The sequence below is a fragment of the Uloborus diversus genome, chromosome 1 (genome assembly GCF_026930045.1).
Source record: "Uloborus diversus isolate 005 chromosome 1, Udiv.v.3.1, whole genome shotgun sequence".
Classification (NCBI taxonomy): domain Eukaryota; kingdom Metazoa; phylum Arthropoda; class Arachnida; order Araneae; family Uloboridae; genus Uloborus; species Uloborus diversus.
Window position 1 is genome coordinate 99,098,181 of NC_072731.1, and position 24,049 is coordinate 99,122,229.

The following is a 24,049-nucleotide window of genomic DNA, read 5'->3' on the forward strand; positions in this document are numbered from 1 at the left end:
ATGCAATAAATATAAAACATGATCAAATACTGTAACAAATTCTTGCAATCAATAGCTGTATAAAAGCACTTCGAATGTAGTTGTGATATTTAATGAAAATCAGATATGTTACTGTCCATTATGTGTTTTTCCGCGTTTTAAAACAATATGTGAACTCTAAGTAGTTCCTAGATTTCCTTAAAATCTGCAACCAAAACACCATAACCTTTCTTTGAAGTTTGCTCTTTGGCATCCATGGTAAGCTAGTTAGTACTCATGAGTAAATTATGAGCTTTCTTCTGATTTTAGAGCCTCTGTCAATGCTAGGTCTTTTATATCTTTCAAATTTTCTAAACATTTCTTGCAAAACACCATCATATCATCCATCTCAGGAATCTGACGTAGTTCAGCTGCAACAAATATAAAATATAATAAGTTATTTCATTGGAAAAATCGTTATGCTTCGCGTAAAATATGTACCATAATTAGAAAATGTGAAAGCTGTACGATAATAGCCTACATATCATTATTATCTTTTTGTATTTTTTAAATTTACTTACAGAGCTCGGAAATGCCGAAGCACTGACTAAAATATGGATTGTCTTGTGCCAGAGTGAACTATGTGATTTTTTTTCTAAAGTTTCTACTTTTTAACATTTTGCAAATGTTGCTTTCTGTCTTAAATTAATTAAGTATAAGCAAGGCAAATATTACTTGAAACTGCTTTCCTAGTTTATAAAATACAACTGAACATTTTGCAAATGTTGCTTTCTGTCTTAAATTAATTAAGTATAAGCCAGGCAAATATTACTCGAAACTGCTTTCCTAGTTTATAAAATACAACTGTGTATTATGTGTATTTTTACATATTCTAATTCCATCTAATTTTAAATCATTTTATTAAAAAATATACTTTATGAATGATCGTTTACCCTGGAATGATACCACTCATTTTATTCATCAATTTGCATCATTAAGACGAAGGTGTTTAATGAAATTGCAATTGGCGATACATTTCTGTTTAGATACATTTTTTCTTTATATGTATAAAATATAACTGGTATTTAGTTTCTTATTTTAATTAATAAAGTCTCTTAAATTGGTGTTTTAGTTCCATTACTTAATTCATTTGTTATTTTTGTTAAATTAGCGATGCATCCTAAGTATTACAGAAAGCTATACATATTGGCTTCCAAATTAAAGCAAAATATAATATGAAGTTCATTAATATAGTACAACACTCATTCTCAGTTCAATATAAATATAAAAGTTATACGAAGATGGCGAAGGGTCGCAATTGCCCGGTCAGGTACATCCTTAAGAAAAAAATTCCATAAAACAGTTCTTGAAGCTTCGCATTTTAGTTTAGATTTTTTTAGTACACGCTAGACACACACATCTTGTACCGTTTTTAGAATAAACTAAGAACGTAAAACTTCTATGCTGGATTTCTATTAGGGGTTAATTTTCTTATACATAAGTTCATAGCAAAAACAGTTTCTTATTCACTACTCCACTTTGGTCTGACGAATACAGGAATATATAGGATGGAGCAGTACAACCGATTTTATTTATTTTTCAGAAGAAAAACCTGCGTGTTGCAAATCTAATAACTAATAATAGTCTCGTTTCACCGGTGAATTGATTAAGGAACGTGAATTTTAAGTACTGAACTCAAATTAAGAAAGAAGGGAAATTTGAACACAACAAAGAACTTTCCAATCACAAGATTAAATATGCTTGATTTCCTGGAATGTAAACAAAATAATTGAGATTCCACTACTTGCAGCTGACTCATATGAAACGACTCATATAAAATTAGTTAGACAGGGAATCAGTCGAAATACAGTCGAGCTTGCTTGTAACGAGAGCAAAGAAACTGCGATCTTTGCTTGTTATAACCGAGTACTCGTAAATAGAGTTCCTGAAAAAAACCTAAAAATAATAATAATACTAAATAGTTTTTTGTTTTCTTTTCAATAACTGTTCAGTTCTAAACAAGTTGGTTACTTTGTTTTGAGCTGTTTGAATGTATCATACTTCTGTTTTTGATGAATACACACATATATATAATTTTAATATGTTTCTTTACTCCACAAGTAAAAAAAAAAAAATGCTCTCATCGCTTGTTCTCAGGATTTAAAATTTATCACTAACTTTGTTTGACTATGGAATGTTAAAGAAAATTTACCAAAGAAAGATAAGACTTGCTGGAAGTCGACAGAAATGTTACGAATCACAAAAGTATTGCTCGCCTTAAGCTGGGTTTGCTCGTTAAAAGTGGGTTATGCTCCCTAGACTTAATATGGTACCAACCAAGTATTTCTGATATCCTCGCTGAATCCGGATTGTCGTTAAATCAGCGTTCGTTATAAGTGAGTTCGATTGTACCTCTATTCAATGCGTTCTTACCGCCTGGCATAAGTAGTAACATTTGCCGCAGAAAATGTACGCGAAAAAAATTGATTGAATAAGATGTTGAATACCATTTGTTACTCAATTGTGGAGTTTTGATCACAAGTTCCTAATTGAAACTCTAAACGCAAATATAAATGCAAAACATCCTTTGGAATGCAATATGATTTTATAATACTTTCATCCGCCCGCAATGTCTGGTTGTATAGGTAGGGTTCGGATGAAACTCGAGGGCACCTTAACTAGTGGTGTCTTCTTAATTGTTCATTAATATATTGGCGACCGATGAGCTGCACAAATTTGAACATGTTCACTTAACATATAGTATCGCCTTCAATTATCGAAAAAAACATTTTTTCCCGTTACAAATAATAATAATAATAACAAGCAGAGGCATGCACTTTTATAGGGACATCTAGTTATCTTTAAGTCAGTATTCCTTTTACTATAGAGAATACTTACTATATAAATAATGATGAGTTTAAAACGATTTTTTTCAATAAAAATCTAGATCTAATGTCAGTATGACGTCATGAGGGCAAGGTCGTGTCGTATAGATTCACAAAGTTATCTTCAGAAGAAACCTATGTTATCATTCTTTGGTAAGCCAGACGATTTTTTTTACCGCTATTCTTTTTATCAAAGAAAAAGCAGTTATAATTATGAAACAATCTGTATTTTCTGGTTTGTGGAAAAGATGGTTTCGAAATACCTATACTGTAAAGAAGTACCCTAAAGCTAATTTCATACGTTGATAGAAACAAATATTAATTCACATGTTTTGTTTCCAAAAATATGATATTATACAATGATACAGTCAATGGCTTTATGTGTAACTTATTGAAAACGCACTGCGTATCACAGTAGCGCAACCATTAAGAGCTATTTCATCATGAGGAAACTTAACTGAATAAAATAATATTGGTGAAGAGGAGTACTAATACCAGTGCTGTGACAAAATACGAGTAAATAAAAATGGGTATAAAAGATAATTGCTATGATATAATTTGAGAGCATGTTAATATGCTATTCAAAGTATAATGCTGAAAGTTTTTAGAATACACACAGTAGGATTACACTTGCAATTGTTTCACAATAATCAAAGCGGTGGGGTATAAGCAAAATACATATTTTTTTTAATAAAAAAATGAAGATAGTGAGCAATAAGGAGACGAAATTGCAAAGAAAGTTAAACTCTATGAAACTGTATAAGAGCTTAATTGACAATTACAAGATTAGATTAGGAATAAAATGTGTTGGGCAATAACTTGAAGTAAATAAATGGAAAAAAAAATGCTGCAATTTATTTAAAAAAAAAAAAAAAAAAAAAAAAAAACGAGCTGATGTGTGCATCACATGATTTTCCTTTACACCAATTTAATGTTATTTCCCCATTATTGCCAATTTAATGTGATTCAATAGTTAACTCCCTAAATATTACCAACAGTGGTCAAATTAAAATCAGATTAAAAAAAAAACTTCCAAGTTTGTAATTATGTTGGCGACAAAACTTGGGGACCAAAAGCTTGGCGATATATCACCAAGTGTCCGCCAAATTATAACACCAACTCAGTTTGCATCGAAATTGACAATGATTCCCCCCCCCAAAGGTGCAAAAGACCCCTTGAGCAACCAAACGACACCCGAATGCAACCAAAAGGAGAGGTGCACATCCAGACTCCACTCGGAGTCTACGTACCAAATTTCAACTTTCTACGACATACCGTTCTTGAGTTATGCGACATACATACGCTTATACGCACATACACTATATGACTAGGGTTTCCAATATGTCCGCGGGGTTTTGGGATAGTAAGGAGCTAGTCCCGCGGGATCCCGGGATCCGGGTCTTTTTGGTAGTGTTTTTTTTTTTTTTTTTTTTTTTTTTTTTTTTTTAAGTATTCTGAGAAGCTTGAGTCGAAACATCATCTGTTACTTCATTAGTCTTTTTTGATTTTTCAAATTTTTGTTTCTGATTGTCCTTTACTGGGGTACTTGTCAGAAGTGCAGATCTCTGTAGCTTTCGTTCTCTTGTTGTTATTGGTTTAACATGCTTAGGATTAGATCGTAAAACTGAAGGACTGTAGTAGTTCCTAGAACATCCAGGTTTAGGTGAAGCGGCGGGAACATCATTACTTCGGACTTATTCTGTTTATTCAGATCCCATGGGAGTATAAGGACGGTCTTCAATGGTAGCATTGTCTTGAGATCTTAAAAATGAAGAATTTCCAGGTTTGAATAAAGTGATCTGTCATGACCGGGCATAGTGAATATGGTATCCACTTTGCCCAATCCGTTTTGCCCTTCAGGTATATTTTTGAAGTTACTAAAAACTCTAAAAAACCAGAGCATCTAAACACGTCGTCTACGGATAATTGAAAGCTACATAATTGTACATCAAATCCTACTCATAACAAAGAACATGTCACAAACAGTATTAAAGTTATAAACGAAACACTAACCTCGGTAAACTAATATTGTTTTCCCCAAAACATACTTTATTCGGTCACTGGCGTCGCGTATCGCGAACTCGTCCCGACGTGTTTGCCGCACACGGAGTGGCAACTGGCGACCGTTGCTAGGACAACGCGACTGCCGACCAACTAATTATTTGGGAGTTATAGGCAAAATTCGCTTTGCCCGGGGTGTCCACCTTAGCCGGGTTTCCCCTACATGGGGAAAAAATAACGGGATTTGGCCCTCAATCCCGCAGGATTAATAACGCTGAATATCATGCGGGATTCGGCATCGGGATTTCGGGATCGGAAACCCTATATATGACTAAAAGTATTGGGACACTTTCAAAAATTCATATTTCTAAGGATTTCTCAAAAAATAAAATACTAATTGCTTTTTAACTTATGACACGCAACAGATATGCTCCGGCTGTCAATTTCCAATAAAAATTATACAGCACTTGCGTTTCTGGGGTCAGTAATTGTGGAAAACAAAAATGTTTTTTGATCATCATTCATCGTAAATAGCTCAGAATAAGCTGTAAATTTCAGAAATTGTTTTAGCTTACTATGTACAGTTATTTTTATACTTTTGGGATGGTAGCACTGATGTTCCCGAAAATATAAGCATTTCTTTCAAAACTACAGCTTTTATTTTTAAGGTTTTTGGTTCATAACATGCAAAGTTTTTAATCAAAGCTTACGAAACCTTCAGAAAACATAACAGCATGTAAGAAAAGCATAATACTAAAATTTGAAATAAAAACGTTGAAATTTCGAGAAAATATGGACATTTAAAGCAATTAGTTTTTCTCTGCGCATGCGCGAAATATATAATTTAAAATTTTTCATAACCTAAAGCCCAACTATCTTCTTCAACTCATAAAAAAATTCCAGTTCAATACCTTAAAATTTCAGAACGTTATCAGCGATCTAATTAGCCGAATTTCAGTAATTCTAGGTAGGCAACGTACCGTGAGGGAACGTTCGCAAGTTTCTAACATTTGCTTGCAGTCGTTTAGTGTAATTCATGATAAAAACAGCTTACTTGCGAACGATCCCTCGCAATTCGTAGCTCATCCAAGAGTTATTCATATTCGGCTCATTCCTTTGCTGATAACTTTCTAAATTTTTGAGATAGTCAACTGGAATTTTTTTATGAGTTAAGGAATTTAGTCGGGTATTAGGTGATGGGGGGGGGGGGGGAACGTTATAAATAGATATCTTTCGCGCATGAGCTGTGATAAATTAATTGCGTTAAATGTCCATATTTTATCAAATTTTCAACATTTTTATCTCTACTTTTAGTAATATGCTTCTTGTGTATGCTGTCACGTTTTCTGAAAGTTTCATACGCTTTGATGAAAAACTTTGCGTGTTATGATCCAAAAACCTTCAAATAAAATTTGTAGATTTGAAAGAAATGCTTATATTTTCGTGAATATTAGAAATACCATCTCAAAAGTATAAAAAATGATTGTAGAGAGTAAGCTAAACAATTTCTGAAATTTACAGTTTTATTCTCAGTACAGGAGCCTGTAACCCACACTGAGCGCGTCCCCAAGTGGCGGATAGGGGAGTACCTCCACAGGATCGACCTGTGGGTGGTAGGAGGGAAATAAAATACCTCCCGCGGTCCAAACAGGCAGAAGTCCAACCTCTTCGGAGGCAATGGCACCCCCTTTCCAATATAGTCTTTCTCGACCTGTCTTCTGCTTTTGACCGTGTTTGGGGACAAAAGCTCATCCACATCGCCCATGAAGCTGGCATCGAGGGCAATGCACTTGTATGGATAAATGACTTCTTGAGAAAAGACGCTTCGCAGTCAGATTCAATGGAGCAATCTCTAAGACCTGCAAAACTCGGGCTGGTGTACCACAGGGCTCTGTCTTGAGCCCTCCGCTGTTTCTCCTTTACATGAACACAGTTGATTCTATATTCATAAGAATACCAAAATCGCCTGCTATGCAGATGATATTGCCATTTGGTGTCAAGATCTTAAAACCTCCCAGAAATTTCTGAATCTTAGTCTTAAGGGCATTGCAATATGGGCTACAGATCTCAAACTTACTATTAACCCCAATAAGTCTAACTACTGTGTTTTTTCAACTGATCGGAAAAATCGTGGAACCTTCCAACCGGATTTAAGAATTGAAGATTCCGTTATTAAGCGCGTCGAAAAGCCCAAATACCTGGGAGTGTTTCTAGATCCAGAACTGAGATTTACAAAACATACGAAAATCACAGCAAACAAAAGTCTAAAGAAATTGATTATCCTCCACAAACTCTGCGGCACCAACTGGGGCTCAAGATCATCAACGTTAAAAAGTACCTACTGCACCGTCATCAGGCCAGCACTAGAGTACTGTTCTCACATTAGGGCACATGCATCCGAATCTGCCAAGGATACTTTAGACTCAGTCCAATATAGAGCTTCCAAAATCCTCATTGGTGCAGTATCCTCTGCTAATAACACCAAGCCTGAACTCGAAAGTGGTCTTGTTTCCCTCGAGAACAGACGGAAACTTGCTACTGTAAAGTTCACTAATAAAATCAGAAGCCACAATAAAGACCACATTGCCCACAGTGCCTTCAACGCTTGGACAGGCACATCAAGGCTTCAGAGATCATCAACGCTGCAGTTAGACAGGGATATCAGAATAGCCATTGGTCTTGCCCATTCCTCCCTGGACATAACTCAAGAACCACTCTCTACTTTTAGACCTCCTAAGAGTACTAAAATCAATACCTACCTACTTGAACCATGCTCTAAGAAGGAACCAAATCAAATGTTATTACAGAAAGGCGAAGACACTATTCGTTCACTTGCAAAAGAAAACAGTGTATTAATCTACACAGATGGTTCCTCTGACATTGACTGTAATAGAGGTGGAGCAGGAATCTCCATCATTTATCCCTCAGGAAATAATGTCAAGCTTAAAATACCCACTTGCCAAATCGACTCAAACTTTACTAGCGAACTTGTTGCTATTAAAGAGGCTCTTGCTCATTGTCTTTCTTCCCCTACTCCTGAAGACCTAATACATGAAATCGTGATTTTTTCCTACTCAAAATCAGCACTTGAAGCCATACGTAACGGTATGACAAGACTGACACAAGAAATTAATTTTTTTCTCCACTCACTCAAGACAACCTGCATTTTCCAGTGGAGCCCAGCTCATGTCGGAATCGAGGGAAATGAGTGTGCAGATGCCCTTGCAAAGGAGGCACGTGATCAAGACCAACCACTAACAGCCACCTTCAAAGACGTTAATGCTGTAGCCAGGCGAAGGATCTATAATCAGCTTTTCAGCAAGGCAACAATCCCTGACCTCCACTGCCCAAGAAACCTCTCTTCTGCAATAGCTAGGCTACGTACTGGACATTTCAAGGGCATGAAGATTCTACCAAATAATATTAAATCCTATCCCATCTACAAGCACTGTCCCTATTCACAACTAACCCCGGGCCATGTCTTTAATTGCCAGGCCATTATTCGCTCCCTCCTCCAACTTGGAGCACCACCACATGAAATCCTTTACAGTCATCGGGCTCCAGAATTAGCGGATCTTGTTTTTAAGACTTTTGGAGCCATTTAAACCTTTCGCACTCTGCACTTCTTTGGACACGACAACAACAACACAGCTTTATTCTGAGCTATTAACGATGAATGATGACCAAAACTTTTTTGTTTTTCTCAATTTATTACTGACCCCCGAAACGCAAATGTGATATAATTTTTATTGGAAATTGACAGCTGGAGCATACTTGTTATGTGATAAAAGTTGCAAAGCAATTGGTCATTTATTTCTTGAGATATCCTTAAAAATATGAATTTTTAAACGTGTCCCATTACTTTTAGTCATATAGTGTACATACGTACATACAGACGTCACGAGAAAACTTGTTGTTATTAACTCAGGAATCGTCAAAATTGATATTTCGGGCGTCTATACGTTCTTAGGTATACACTGATGAGCCAAAACATGACCACCCAGTCAATAAGGAATTGTGCCACCTTTGGCCTGCAAAAGAACTGCGACTCGCAATTGCATGGATGCCATAAGCTGTTGGTAGACGTCTGGAGATAGATTGTACCAAATGTTAATTTAACAGTCACGCAAAGTTGAGATATCTTTACATGGTGGTGCTTCAGCTCTGAGCTGCATTTTCATGAAATCCCAAATGTGCTCTATAGGATTCAAAGCTGGTGAATTTGGTGGCCAGGGAATTTAATTATTTTAACTTCTGCATCATGCTTCTGGAACGGCTCCAGCACATTCTAGCCTTCTGACATGGTGCGTTGTCCTGTTAGAAAATACCATTTCCAGTAGGGAAGACCGACGCCATGTACAGGTGCACCTGATCTGCCCCGATGTTCAGATAGTCCACAGCCGTCATGGTATGTTCCACCACAACTAAGGGTGCCATAACCTGCCAGAAAAAAGTCCCTGACACCATAATACCGGCACTACCTGCCTGTTTACAACCAACGATACAAGACGAAAGCAACTGTTCGCCTGGAAGACAAAGAACCCTGACACGGCCATTAACTTGAAGAACGAAAAATTGCGATTCGTCGAACCAGACAACTATCTTCCAATCATCCAAGAACCAATCTTAATGTTCGTGGGCCAACTGTAGGCGTATTTGACGATGATTATTTATCAATAGAGGCAGAAGAGTGGGATGTTCACTGCGCAGTTCCATATTCAATTGTGGAAACACTTCCACTCGCACCTGCATTGTATTGAGCTGCCAGTTGATCAACTGTCTGCATCCGATTTTGCTTTACCAAAAGGCCTAGTCTCTGACGTCCCTCATTTTTGGTGACACGTGACCTTCCAACTCCTTTACGCCTACTGTTGGTTTCACCGTCCTTTTTCCACATTGCGTAAGTACTAACAACAGCAGACCGTGAACAACTTACTACAAAAAACCTCCCAGTCGGGCAGTTTCTGACATACTCGTTTTGAGTTTTCGGGCCATCACAATCTGCCCCCTATCGAATTCACTTAGATCGTTAGCCTTTCCCAAAATTTTCAAAAGAAAGTGCTCGAATGCAGTCTGACCTTCTCTAGCCTCAGTTGTATAACAAACCCACTTCATCACGTGGTCTCCATGTCATCCATAAAAGTTCTTTAATATATTTAAAAAGAAATCAATTTAATTGTCTTATGATAACATGCATTTAAATGGCCTCATTAACACACTTTGTTTCACACAACTTGGCTTCATTATGATCCGAAAGTAGAATAAGTGTAACAGAATGGTTGGTTATGTCTTTATATCATTAAATGAACGCAATACATACTACAGAATATTAACATAAAATGTATCTTTAACTTAGTGTATCATGAGATGTTAATTAGTTGTTAAACCAATAGAAAGAAACTATTATGCTAGGTTACAAAACCATTACGATGCTTTGAGTGTAAAACAATAATAAAATTAGTAGTAGAAAATGTGCCTCTATCGCTACATTTTGATAAACAATGCTTCTTCCTAAGCATTTATTTATTATTCTTAAGTTTATATTCATATTCCTCTCTCTTTTTTTTAATAAAAGGAACTATTCACAAGTGATTTTTTTTTTGGACGCAGAAAGATTTGTATATTTTTAGAGACACTCTTAAAGTTCATTATATTAACTTTTCCGTGATAATATAAACTGTTGCAAAGGGCAAAATATTTTTAATAAGGAATTTAACAGCTAATTAAATTTTAAATCTGTCTAAAATTATAAGATAATTATTGCATTTCATTTATTTCGTAAAATACATTAATAACGCACAAACCGCCTTTTTTTGGGATCGGTATTTCATAAACATTTTGATTTTGTTCTCCAACATATAAGAATTATCTCTCACAGAGTTAAAATGAAATGTTTTGTATCTTTTAGATGATCAGGTTTTTACCTTTATGTCTGTTAAAAGTCAAATCATTAAACACCCAAAGTTTCTCGTGTTGAAAAGTTCCCCAGAAATTGAACCGAAATTATAGCAAAATTTTGATCAATCACTTATAAATAGGTAATGGATCAAAAATATTATTTTTTTCTTCAATTTAAGAACTTTATCAACATTGGCAAACGTTCAACTACTTTCGAAAATGTTCATAAATATATACTTATACAACTGACAAGAAGACTAAAGAATTATTGTTATTAAAAAACTAACAGTTGTGAAATTGTGAAGCAATTATTGTTTAACATAAAAATTCACACTTTCAAAGAAATCCTATAGATTTAAACACCTTAAAGTTTTTATTATTAAACGAGTAATGTTAAGTTTGTTAGTCAGAACATTAATTATAAACAAAGCATACATTCGTTATTTTTTGCGTTATTTTTGGTCAATAAACAATCCAAATGAAAAGAAAAAAAAAGTGCATAAATATTAATGGATTTAAGTTATGAGTAAGATATAAGTTTAGTATTGCAGGAGAAATAGAAAGATGGCATATTTCTTTTTTTTTTTTTTTTTTTGCATTTATGTCTGTTATTACAAATTTGTTTCATTTAATTAGAATGGTTATTTATTGCATTCTTTTTTTCGTGGATTCAAAAGAAAAAATATTTTCAAAGGAAAATATTACGTGCGTTGGATGTGATTGTATGAGTTATTTATGTAATTTATTTAAAACTTTAATTTACTTGGTTTGAAGTAATGCATTTTTTTCACTTATTAAACTTTAGAGTTTTAGAAAGTAGTAGCATTCGAAGTATCTCTGCTGCTGACTTTCTTTTCTGCTGAAAAATCTAAAGTCATAAGCTTCATTGTAGGTTTTTTCTTCTTTTTAAAAGTAAATGTCATATATTTGCGAGAGAAAGATAGTTCACGGAAAATATTTACAAAAATGAAGTCTCGAAATGTACTTGAAACCTACCTCTTTGAGTTGCTGTTAGAGATAAAGCGATGAAAGCGCTTGGCAGAAAACAGAACATAGCTCCCATTAGAGAATTGCGTAGGAAACCTTGCATTGCTTTAATCCCTTGCAAGCCGTTATTGAGAGCTGAAGGAGTTAGTGGTTTGTTCATAAGAGGCGAGATTAGAGAAGTTAACCAAGGCATGAATGGTAAATTAGGTAGTACCGTTTGAGCAGCAGAAGGCCTCAGAGCCCCTCCTTTCACTGGACGAGCCCACGATGGTTTCGATGGAATCGGAATATTGGACCAAGGATCCATGACGGGCGCCACGGAAAAGTTGCCAGGTCTTTCAGATGGCCGGCTATCGGAATTATTAGTAGATTTTTTAGCCACCAGGATTTTGTTGTGCTTCAGGACGGTCTGCACGTTATCGTCACTCACGTGTATTGGAGAAGAACGAATAGTTTCCGGTGGCTTCAGTCGACCTCCCAAGATGTCCGTCACGCTGTTTGCAGGAAGCTTGCTGTCAGACAGCACCGTCACAACAGACATGGGTTGTTGAGGTCGCCTTTTCACCGGCTGGTTAGATTGGTGATTGTTGACTGTGATCTCGTCTGAAAATACCTCTTCGTAAATAGGCTTTGGGGAGGGTTTTGATTTGTGGTGCTTCTTCCAAGTAGAAGGAGCTGAAATATAAAAAAAAAAAAAATAATTAGGTGCGTGATAATGTGTTTATCCTAGGAAAATGATTTATTGGTAAATTAATTACTTCCTGTAAAAATACTAAACAAGGTCTTAAAACCATTACTCTTAACACTATAATTACAAAGGGTGTCATTTTCACCCCAAACAAACTTTTTTTTTGTTGATAAATGCTCCTATATATTTCCGAGAAAGCTTAATCCTTTCTTGATTTTCTTTCAAAATCATCGTACTGTGAATTGTATAACATTTGCAAGAAAATAGTATATTTTAAACCGAAACTAAAGGGTTATACCTAAGAATGTAGGCAGGTATCATTTTGACCCGTTTAAGAAAATGGAAGAAAGTTGACTGATGCTGAAATAGAGCCTCTTGAAACAAATTATTGCATGAATACAAATCATTTATTGTTTTATACGTAGAAGGGAGCATTTGTTGTTTATGAAATGTAACTTAACTCAACTGAAACAGCGCAGAGGATTTAAAGGGCATTATTTATTTTTTATGTGCCCGATCATATTTCTTTTAAACCTCGGACTAATAAATTTGTAATTTATTATAAGAAAGTTTATTTTTTAGTATATTTTACAAATATATAACATTCTGTATGGAACAATAAATATTTATTTTCCCGAGGGTCAATTTGACCCCCCCGCCTTTTTTTCAGGTATATTCGCATTGCCGTAATTCTAGTGTTAAAGTTTGATTCGTAATAAGGTAGGTCTAGTATTTTTTTATTTATATTTTAGCTATTGCTTCTTGAATCCCTAGTATTTGTCACATTAAAACACGCTAATAAAATTTTAAAAACTAATGACATTTTTTCCTTTTTTTTTCACTTTCCTCGTTCAAAATAAGAGGACTGAAAAAAAAATATGACACCAATATCATGAAAAACGAAATTACTATCAAATTTCCCACAAAACAGCCATGTATTGAACCTAACAATATTGCAGCCTAAAATTATCGTGAAATATTTATTATTAAATGTAATTTGTCAAATCTTTTGGTGCAGTCTCTTTAATTCAATTTATGCTCTCGTAACACGGACACTATTATCTAAAACGCAAAAAATGTCATTGAATTTGGGAAAATAATGCCTGAAAGTTTAAATATTCTTCACTTTTATGATATTACCAGACGTCTGAATCTATGACGATGGCACAATACGGCCACTAAAATTAACTAATATATGATTAAACTTTAAAATAACATCATAGATTAAAAGTAGGGTTTACCGTCTGGATATAGGCTTTGATATTGAAAATAGGCTTTTCAATTATGGAAAATGTCTTGTGAAGTTCTGCGTTCTGATCTAAAGGAATATACATTTTCATGTGCTTTCAAAATCGTTTCTATGTGTTCAGTTATTTTAATAGATCAGTTTCAATGTAGGTGAGAAGTTTAAAAATAACTACTATTACTTACTATTTGATTTTATGCTAAAATTTCAAAATTGTTGTTGCGCTATCAGTTTTAAATAATTAATGCAATTTTACATTTTAAAAGTTTTGAACTAATTTAAGCAATGAAGATTTCCTAATAAAATATTTCGTAGCCTTAAGCACATTGTCTTTAAATCTAAACGAATAAAAGCAGAAAAATTAAAGGAAATGTAAAAACGTATTTAAAAAAAAAAAAAGCTGGTGTGTGCATTACATGACTTCCTTTAACACCATTTGTATGACTATAGTGCCTTGGAGTAAGCAAGAAAACACTTTAATTTTCACCTCTAGTTCGACAGGAAACGATGAGAAAAAGCGTTTTACAGAATTTAATATCTCCAATATCGACACTTTTATAACTCCCAAACTTAGCGAACATAAGCATGGTGATATATTGCCAAATGCTCACCAAATTATAGCATCAATTGAGTTTAAATTGATCTTAATACTGATTTTCCCGGAAAAAGGTGTAAAAGATCCCTTTTGGAACATCGGAACGTAACCATACCAAATGATCGTAGCCAGAAGGCGCAGGGACGGGCAACTGCCCCTTCCTAGATCAGGGCCAGGGACTCTGTGACCTTCCAAAAAATCTCTTTTGCCATTTTTTTTCTTTCTTTTTTCAAAGATGCTTGATGTCTCCTCTCACTGCATTTTGGTACATGTGAGCAACGTCATACTTTATTATTTGATAAAATTTCGAACTTCATTCGGTAAATTGAGAATTCTCCTCCCCAATTTTAAGTTCCATGAACAAAGATCAAAACATACTTAATTCGTTATATTACACTACTCCTTACACTAGTTCTTCCATTTTTATGCAAATCCAGTTTCAAACACCGTTCTTTTTTTTTTTCGAAAATTTTGCCTTTTGCGCTTTTATTTGGGCTTTTTGTATGTACTTTGTTATTATGTCTAGTATTACCTACTTACTGAATGAAACTTTAAGTTTTACAGAAGGATTAAAAAACAAATAAATAAAATACAAGCACGCATACATTCCTTCCTACGTCTATGAAAATCGACATTAGGCATCATGAAAAAAGATTGAAAAAAATGACTGCAGCATTGCAATTACTGTCTCACTGTTCCGAAATGTGTCGAATCATCAGTCAAGTTTTGTGGGCTAAAACTTTTTTGGAAGGTCGCAGTGACCTCCCGTTGTCTGTCGTCAGGAAACCCCTGTTTGCCCCTCTAACGCGACAACTTGCTACGCTCATGTATGCAAAACTGTCTCAATGTTTTCAAACTTTTCGAATCGTGAGTCAAAAATTGTTGGATAAGAACTTTTTGGGAGGTCACGAGAACCTCTTGTGACCTCTCACTGCGGTTCCTCTACGTGCCTCCCTTTATACGTGAGCCCTACATATGCTGTTTTTCTTTGTACCAAACATTTTATACCTTATTTCTTAATATTTATAAAAAAGAGTACGATGCGACCAAATATTTAAAATAAAAGCTGCACTAATAAAAAATAAATAAACTGCACAATTTTGAATAAATTGCTTAAAAAATCAAATTCCCTTTTTAAGTAATAGCGATGTTTTTCTGATTTTATTTGTTTATGTTTAATATTACATACTTCTCTCGTCCCTCGGCGTACTTACACACACAAATGCTGATTGGACAAAACCTGCATTCAGCATCCAGTACACAGCATTCCGCATCGAGCACACAATCTAGAATCCAGTCCTAAGCATACATACCCTGTCATTAATTTGAACTTTTTATATCTTGATTTTATATTATATTTTTTCGCGATGATTTCGATACTAGCCATTTGGTCTGAAAGTATCATACAGTCTTATTGTTTAAATCATGACCTATGCAGAGAAAATCTGCGTTATTTCTTCCTTATAACAGCAATGTGTTTTCAAATTAAGCTGACGTAAATAATGAAACTAGTAAGATGCTAAAAATATATTATGAGATTACAAGTGTTAGCAAGATCGAAACTTAAATAAATACACAATTCAAACAAAGCATGCTTCTAAGCATCACTACTGTATTAAAAGTTTGCTCAGTAAATGTACAATGTAAAAAAGAAAAAAAAAGCATCACCTCTTTGTTTGATTTTGGCTTTCAACTGAAAGAAGGATTTAACTTATTTGCTTTAGATTTAAAAGTATAAAGTATTTATTCGAAAACTTTGAGCCTTCTCACCCGAAGAAAAAGATTAAAACATGTTTTAGCCACTGCAAGCAGAATTTTTTGCTAATTGCTTTTAATTTATCTCTCAGCCGTGAGTGATTGTTTGGCAAATTGTTTTAGATCCAGTAACAACTACTTTAAGAAATTTAATAACGAGGTTGAAGTTGCATTTAAAGTACTTTATTATAAATTCACTTAGTTGGCTGATCTTTGCTTTTTTTTCTGACCTTCGCTCATTTCTAAGGATACATTACCTTTTTAAAGCTGTGTTTATAGATGAAAAACATTAAGTTAAAAATAAGGAAAATAAAAAGTTTTATGAATTTTTCTGTATGATCGCTTTATAGATTTTAGTGAGGGATACCGGGGATGGTTGACTAACTTTTGACTTAAGCTCATATATCTCTGATGTTTAACTTAATATGACAAAAACAACAATTGCTGCAGATAGAAGACCTATTCACGTACCTAAAACTCTATAATATGACCTATATATTTATACCTATAACACTAATTTAGCTGATTTTATAAACATCTGACGCTTGGTCAACCTACCCCATGTCCGGGGTAAGTTGACCATACGCATGCAGTAGGTTGACCTAAGTAGTAATTAGTGTAAATAAAGAGGATTAATACAAAGTAGAACACCAAAATTTACTAAATGATTAAAACTTTTTATTTAATGTAAGCAAACTTAAGTTTGAGATTCAATCTCCGTTCATAAAAAAGGATGATAAATGTAACAATTTTTAATTATCTTATTTTGAAGACTAAAAAAAATAAAATAAAAAATATAAATAAAAAAAAACTTAAAAATAGCAATAAGTAAGATAAATTCTTTGTATACTTTCTGTTCCAACCTTAATTGTAACTTGAATTATTGTAATAAATTGCTAATCAATTAGTCTACCTACCATCATCATTATTCTACCTTCCCCGAACAAAATTTGTCAACCAGCCCCTGACGCCATTTTGAATTTTACCTGCCCATCATACGCAAACTCTGGCCCTAACATAGGTGCAATACTGTGTCATATATAATAGAACTATTATATTTAATTTGGCATAAGAACACAATTGTTTCTAACATATTTATAGGCACAATAACAAAAAAAGTACGAACGAAAAAAATCACTTAACGCGACCAAAAACATAACATGTGATCTCACTTACGAACGCCTCGAGACTGCCGCGGCTCACTTCGCACAAGTTCGCAGGGAGACATCGACGCTCGTTATTAGTTGACGAAAATCACGAGATAGTTACGAGTTATTGTTGATTAGCCTACCTGCCCCTATAGCCAATCATCCCGGTCTCCGCTAAGTTAGCTAAAATGTTAATACTCTCAGTCATGTTCAATTTTATCAAAAAATATTTTCTTCTCTCTTGATAAAAAATACTTAGATTTTTAAAAGAAAATTCCAGTACTGTTGCGGTTAATAGGAAAGATTAAAATGCTTTGAAATATAATCAAATATTAATGTATTTAAACTTTAAAAATCTTCTTTTGATATTACCTTTGCAACACAAAAATTATAAATATGCTATCTTACTTATTATTATTGAAACCTAGTAAGTTGTCGCCATCATCAAAATTTCTTCTAAATTTTTCTTTTGAGTTATTGGCTCGTAAATAATCACTTACACTAAATTTTACTATGAAACAAAAGCAAAGCGTGAGAAATGAAAACCAATCTGTTCAAGTTTTGATGTAACTTTTATTTTAACTGTAGGTGGCGCCGTCGGACAGGCGCAGTGGGAAACTGATATATATTGCGTGTCTGTTTAATTTCTCTTTTTGCTATTTTGTTTCTTCTGAGTTCCTGTTCTTAGTTCATTTAGCCTTGTTTTGAAATGTATCTCTTGACTCTTGAAATCTTGGATTGTTATAATTAACTTAATTTCTTTAGTATTATTTACAAAAGTTTTAGTTATAGTTGCTTTTAATATTTTAAGTAAAATCAAAGCTGTTTTAATAAAGTTTTTGAGTTGTGGACTGAATTGCGAATTTTCGGAAAATAGCACATGTAGTTACGATACACAATCTGAACACCTTGCTTTAATTTATAACATTTTTTTTGCAAGCAAATAGAAGACGGCAGAAAAATATTTAAAATCATTGAGTTTTCTCCAGTTAATTACCAACAATTAAATCACGCGAAAGGCTTTCTCGATGAATAATAAGTGAAAAGTTTAAAATCTGATTTGTCTTTTACAACGTTGAGTTAATCTACTGTGCAACTCGCTAAACCTGTCTAAAATCAGTCCCATTTGGAGAGATTAACACCAACTTATGACTATTTGCGTGTTTCCGTGTAGTTTCACTTTTATTTCAAATTGCATCTAAATAGTAACACTACTTCTTGGGATACGACAGTCGCAACGAACAAGAAAAAGCTTTAATTGCAATTTAACTATTTTTGTTGTACATCTGTTCATTACTTTTTCAGATGTAGCAGTCAAAAGCAACGGAAAAACAATTCGAATGCTGCCCCCTTCCCCCTTTGAGAAATCGGCACCAAAATTGAGTCCCCTGGGGTCTGTATATGGGCTAATTTATGCTTGATTCCATCCGTTAGTCATTATCAGTCTCACGTAATGGAGAATTTATCGGTTGCTATATCCTCTTGGAAGGATTTAGAATTAAAACCTAATGAGTACCAATTCAGATGAAGGCACCAAATTTTTTTCGATTTCATGCAGCCACAAAGGAAAAAACTCACGCCCAAACAAACAAGTATACCGACAGAATGATACACATTTTCCAGAAACAGTCGAAACAAGCTCAGCACACCTTAAAACGAGGAAATTTATCAAAATTAGAAAATGTTCCCAGACCCAATACTTCCATATATATTAGACAAAGTTTTTTTTCAAACGCATACTTTAAGTCGTATTGCTTCTTATTTTTCATAGCATAAAATGTGATCACGTACCAAAAAAGCATCACACATTGTTAAGAGAGAGAAATGTGTACACAGACTGCTTAGGATACCAACGAGAAGGTAGACTTAAAAAATAATAATAATAAGATTCCTTGAAACAAAATTTTGACAAAATATTAAGACAAAGAATAATTCAAAGGTAAGAGGAAAATACAGGAAAATAACCAACATTACTAAAATGTTTGATTGCGAAACAAGTTTATGATAATTAAAGAAGTAAGAAAATATTTTACAAGGATATCATGTTTCCCTCGAACTAGTACTGTCCTTCCTACGCAATAAAAGCAACCTTTTAATGATCATTGCTTAAAGAAATTATGTACATCTTACGATTTTTGAATAGAAGCTAAGATGAATGTAGAAAACCGCAAAATTCGAAAAAAAAAGTTGCTGGAGGACAACTGCTGGAGGAGAAAACTTGGTCTCATACGCAAAGAAAAAAACACAGCACACAACGTCTAGCATCCAGTCCTAACCATCCAGCAACTGGCAATATTTTGGATTCTGATATCTTGAATTTGAATTATGTTTCTCGCATTCACGAATTACGATAGGACCTTCTCATTGGGTTTCTTCTTTCCACAATGAGTTTCTATAGCAATCATAATCACAAAAAGCATACTATAAATTAAATAAGTTAAAATTCAAGTTAATGTCAGGGGTTGGATGATGAATGGATGTTATTTTTGTCTGAACAGGACTGTTTAAAATCAAGTTGGTCAATTCTAAATAAAGCGGATTAATGATTATATGGACGAGAAGCCGGTTGAGTCCGTCATCACCTAAGCCCGGAAGGAGTACCTGCTCACAGTGGCTGTCGGACATTAAAATTAAATTGCGACATATTTGACATATTATTAAAAATATATTAAGTAATCGCAAAAAACGCGATGTCAACGGAATAAATTCGTAACGATTCGTTTCATATTTGTTTGTGCCAAGCCATCTGACAGTTGAAAATCGGATGGACGTTTTTACTGCAAAACAAGGTAATCTGTGCAAACTTTAGTTTCAAATTACCATGATTTTAAAATAACAAAAATACGTACGAGCATATTTATTTTCAATTTAAATAGAAAACATATGTGTAAGTAATTACACTTTTTTTGAGCCATCTATTAATAAGCAATGAAAAGCATATTCCTTTAAACTCTATATGTTTGTTTTCCATCTTAAAATGTTACTTGTAGGTAAAGGGACAAATTCATAAGCATATATGTTTATTTTCTCTTTATAATACAAATTAAAAGTGGTGTTTTTGAACTATTTAATATATTAATGAATACGTAAAAAATATGCTGATTTTGAAAGATTGTAAAAACTAATAAAGAGAGCTTTAAAGTATAACACCATTTATTTCTCTGAAAAAATGAAATAAAGCCATGAGATAATTTAAAAGAAACGACGTAAGCATCTGCATTATTATTATTATTTATTTTTTTTTTGATATTTCTAATTTTTTGAAGTAAAAAAAAGTCACTATCCAGAATGTATGAAAATACGATTTTTCACAACGCTTATGAGTGTTGATATTAAAATATTATACATTGTATCACATTTACGGAAGTAAAGCAACTATTTTTCTCCAAAGATGAATATATTTTGACAGATGGTAGGTAAACACTTCAATTAATTTCCTAAGGGAAAAATTGCAAAGAAGTTTTTATAGAATAAAATCATTAATTCAGTTTTACAACAAACCATACACGTATCCAAACCAGGAGTTTCTATATCCATATCGTTGGCTGCTTTGATAGGTAAAGTGCAATGATAATTACCGATGAATGGCTTTAGTGAATCTCTTAAAACATTTACGCAGTTAATGTTGTGAATTAAAGTTCTTTAATAAGTCAAATTTTTCAGGTCAATATTATATCGTTTCTATATTTAATTGATTATGTCACATAAATCAAGATCTGTGTTCTTTGAATTGAAAGCATGATTTTGACTGATAAATTTTCTCATATTCGAAACAACGTAAAGACGTGGCTTGAGTCAAGTTGATACACCGCGATTGGGTCAAGTTTATACTGTTCAATAATTCTACTTTCACGTTTTAAGTGCTTTTAAAATCCCAGAAACTGAAATTTAAGAAACAAAAATAGATAAATAAATAAATAAATAAATAAATAAATAAATAAATAAATAAATAAATAAATAAATAAATAAATAATAATAAATAAATAAAAAATAAAAAAAATAAAAGAAAGAGTATTTCTCTTAAAATACTTGAAAGAGCTTATTTTGAAGGTAGTCTTTCTTATACAGTGGTTCCCAAAAGTGTTCGTACCTCTTAAAATTTTGTAGTAAAACCAAAATAACGCAAACCTGAATGCGAATGTGAAGTCCAATTTTTTCCACACCATTCCTATGCCATTCTGAATAAAACCCAGTATTTTTTTTTTCAAAATATTGATAGATCTTATTTTTGAATTTGTCAAAAAACGAACAGACCGAGAAATAACACACCACAAAAGTCATCGTACACTCAATTATTTTCGAATAAATTCCTGATTAAAATTATCATATGTCGTTTTTTTTTATTATTTTTGCATTGTGTTGACCTTTAAAAGTCATTTCGCTTTAATTTTTTCTTTATTTATTCCTTAATATTTTGCTTATTAAGTTAAAATGGATAGTATTAAAAAAAAACAACAAAAACTATTCGAAATTGTTTTTTTTTTCGTCACAGTAGAGGTAAATTGGTTTGAAATGTATCTAAATTAGTGAATTTATTTCATTCAATAGTAAAGTGCTTGATAAAATAATTTAAATACAAGAATCGGATCGAAAACAAGGTAAGAAAAGGTTAACTGACAAAGTTACCAATGCATGATCGGATTGCAGTTTAAAAAAAATATGAAAAATACACATTCGATTGCTGCAAATGTTTCTGCAGAATTGAATGAAGCATTTTACGTTTAATTTTCTCCTAAAATTGTTCGCCATGTTCTCTGATTAGCTGAATTAAATGGGACCTCTTCCAGCAGAAATTTTCGAGTTCGTGTGAAAAACAGTAAGCTTACGCTTTCCTTCGCAATATCAATGATAAATAAGCTCAAAACGTTTTAGAACAACGTCTTACTTATAGATGAAAATGAATTCAACATTTTGGGTTAAATTGTTGTATAATCGTAAATAGAAGAAAATATGAGGAATTTAATCTTAAGAACTTAGTTGGATCAGTTAATCAGGACGGTAAAAGGCGCTCTAGTGTGAAGGTGCATTACAGCATCAGGATTTGGAAATTTGGAATTTTTTGATGAAATAAGGAATCATGCTGTTCATTTAAATATTTTAAACAACAATTTTAAATTGATAGCCCAAAATTTGACAATCGGAAACAACTTTGTTTTTTATCAAGATAACAATAAGAAGCACACGTTTGCGTTTGGTGCCTCAAAAATTGTCCTCAAGCTTAGAAATATCTCCTCAATTCACAGGTTTAAACTTAATGGAACATATTTGGTGATATCTGGTAGCTGGATTACGAAAATACACCATTGAAACGAAAAGCGAACTAGAAACAGTAAGACTGGAAGTGCGGCTGAACTCTTACTCAGGAATTGCACAAAAAAAGAAAGAACAAGTTCTGTCTAGAACTATACGGGCCTATTTTCCCGTATATCCATACTACTTTCTAGTACCTGATCAATATTCACAAAAATAGCTAAAATCGCAAATTGTTTCAAGCATATTTTAAAACATTTAAAGCCAATTTATAGGAATAAAATATTTTTCCCTCATCTAAAAAATTAGATGGGTAAAAAATAAAAAAAAAATTGTAAAATAAAATTGAAAAAAAAACAAACAAAACAAATAAAATAGCAGCACCTTTTAAACAAAGCAGCTAATACACTTTTTTTTCATTAAAAAAATCTTTAAGAGAAAAAATAATAATGAAAATTAATAAGCTCATTAAAATAAATACATCATATCAAAAAAAAAAAAAAAATCGTTTCTTTTTCCCCTGTTGCCAAAAATAATTTTTTAAATGAATTAATGCACTTACCAAAATAAATAAAAACAGTAAAATGTCAACTTAAAGAAATACTTTTCATTGTCAAAAAAAAAAATAATATAATAATAATCGTCTGCGCATATCTTTATGTAGAAACATATACGATTTCGAGTTTATTCCCCGAAAACTAAATACCTAAATTGAAACATTAGAGAGAAAATAAAAAAAAGAGTCATATCAACAATTATTATTTCTAATCCAGTTGATTTCGAGCACATCTTGTCAGCAATTCAAAGTCACGTAATTTGCATGGTGCTCACAACAAAACACCATCGCTACATTTTAACATTTAAACTAAGTTTCAGTATTCTAAACATAAATTAACATTTTTTGTTTAGTATTTAAGTACTTAACTTTACGTTTTTAACTTAACTTATAATTCATATAAATATGAAATCCTCACGGCGGCAGAGAAATGCTGATTTTTGCCGTTATGAGTCCAAACCCAATAAAACGATTGTCAAGGGACTGGAAAAATTTCAAGGCTATCGTTAAATCGTGGAACATATACAATCAATGCAGTCAAACTCGGACGATTGAAATGATTCAATTAATTGGGGAAGTCATAAATCAGGTATCGTTAAATTGAAGTTGTACGGTATATGGAAAATATAACAATCGACAGTATTAAACTACTACATGTTAATTTTATTTATTGTGCAAAAATTAGTTGAGAATGGGGGGGAAATTGAGTAAAAATCTGACCTTTGTGGTTGCTGAAACTCGTAGGTTTTGCTTGAGGTCTTTTCCATGTTGCCCCAATCTTTTCAGGAACGTGATGATTGTTAATCACCGTATCATGTTTTTTATAGTCGTAGTACACAGGCCCTCCAGAGTACGAAGACGTAGTCCCTTTCTTTTTGAGAATAAGCGTTGAGTTGTAAACTTGAGAATCAGCTCCGTTGTCATCAATGAAAAGAATGGGTTGGCTCCCAATGAGGTATCGGCCTGGATCAGAATTTTCGCATGTTGCGAGAGATAAAAGGCACTGGATAAAAGCAATCGTAACAAACATCTCCATTGTATAAAATGGTTTCTTTTGGATTCAAATTGGAATTACTTTTGTA

The 24,049-nt window shown here is 33.2% G+C and overlaps 1 protein-coding gene across 1 annotated transcript; it reads right to left on the reverse strand.

Annotated features, from left to right (window-relative positions):
- Positions 1-206: 206 nt before the first annotated feature.
- On the reverse strand, positions 207-24,003 carry LOC129233950 (uncharacterized). Its single transcript, XM_054867898.1, has 3 exons — positions 23,688-24,003; positions 11,739-12,404; positions 207-389 (listed from the first exon to the last, which is right to left on the reverse strand). The coding sequence occupies exons 1-3, from the start codon at positions 24,001-24,003 to the stop codon at positions 265-267; spliced, it is 1,107 nt and encodes a 368-aa protein (XP_054723873.1). The 3' UTR covers positions 207-264.
- Positions 24,004-24,049: the final 46 nt, after the last annotated feature.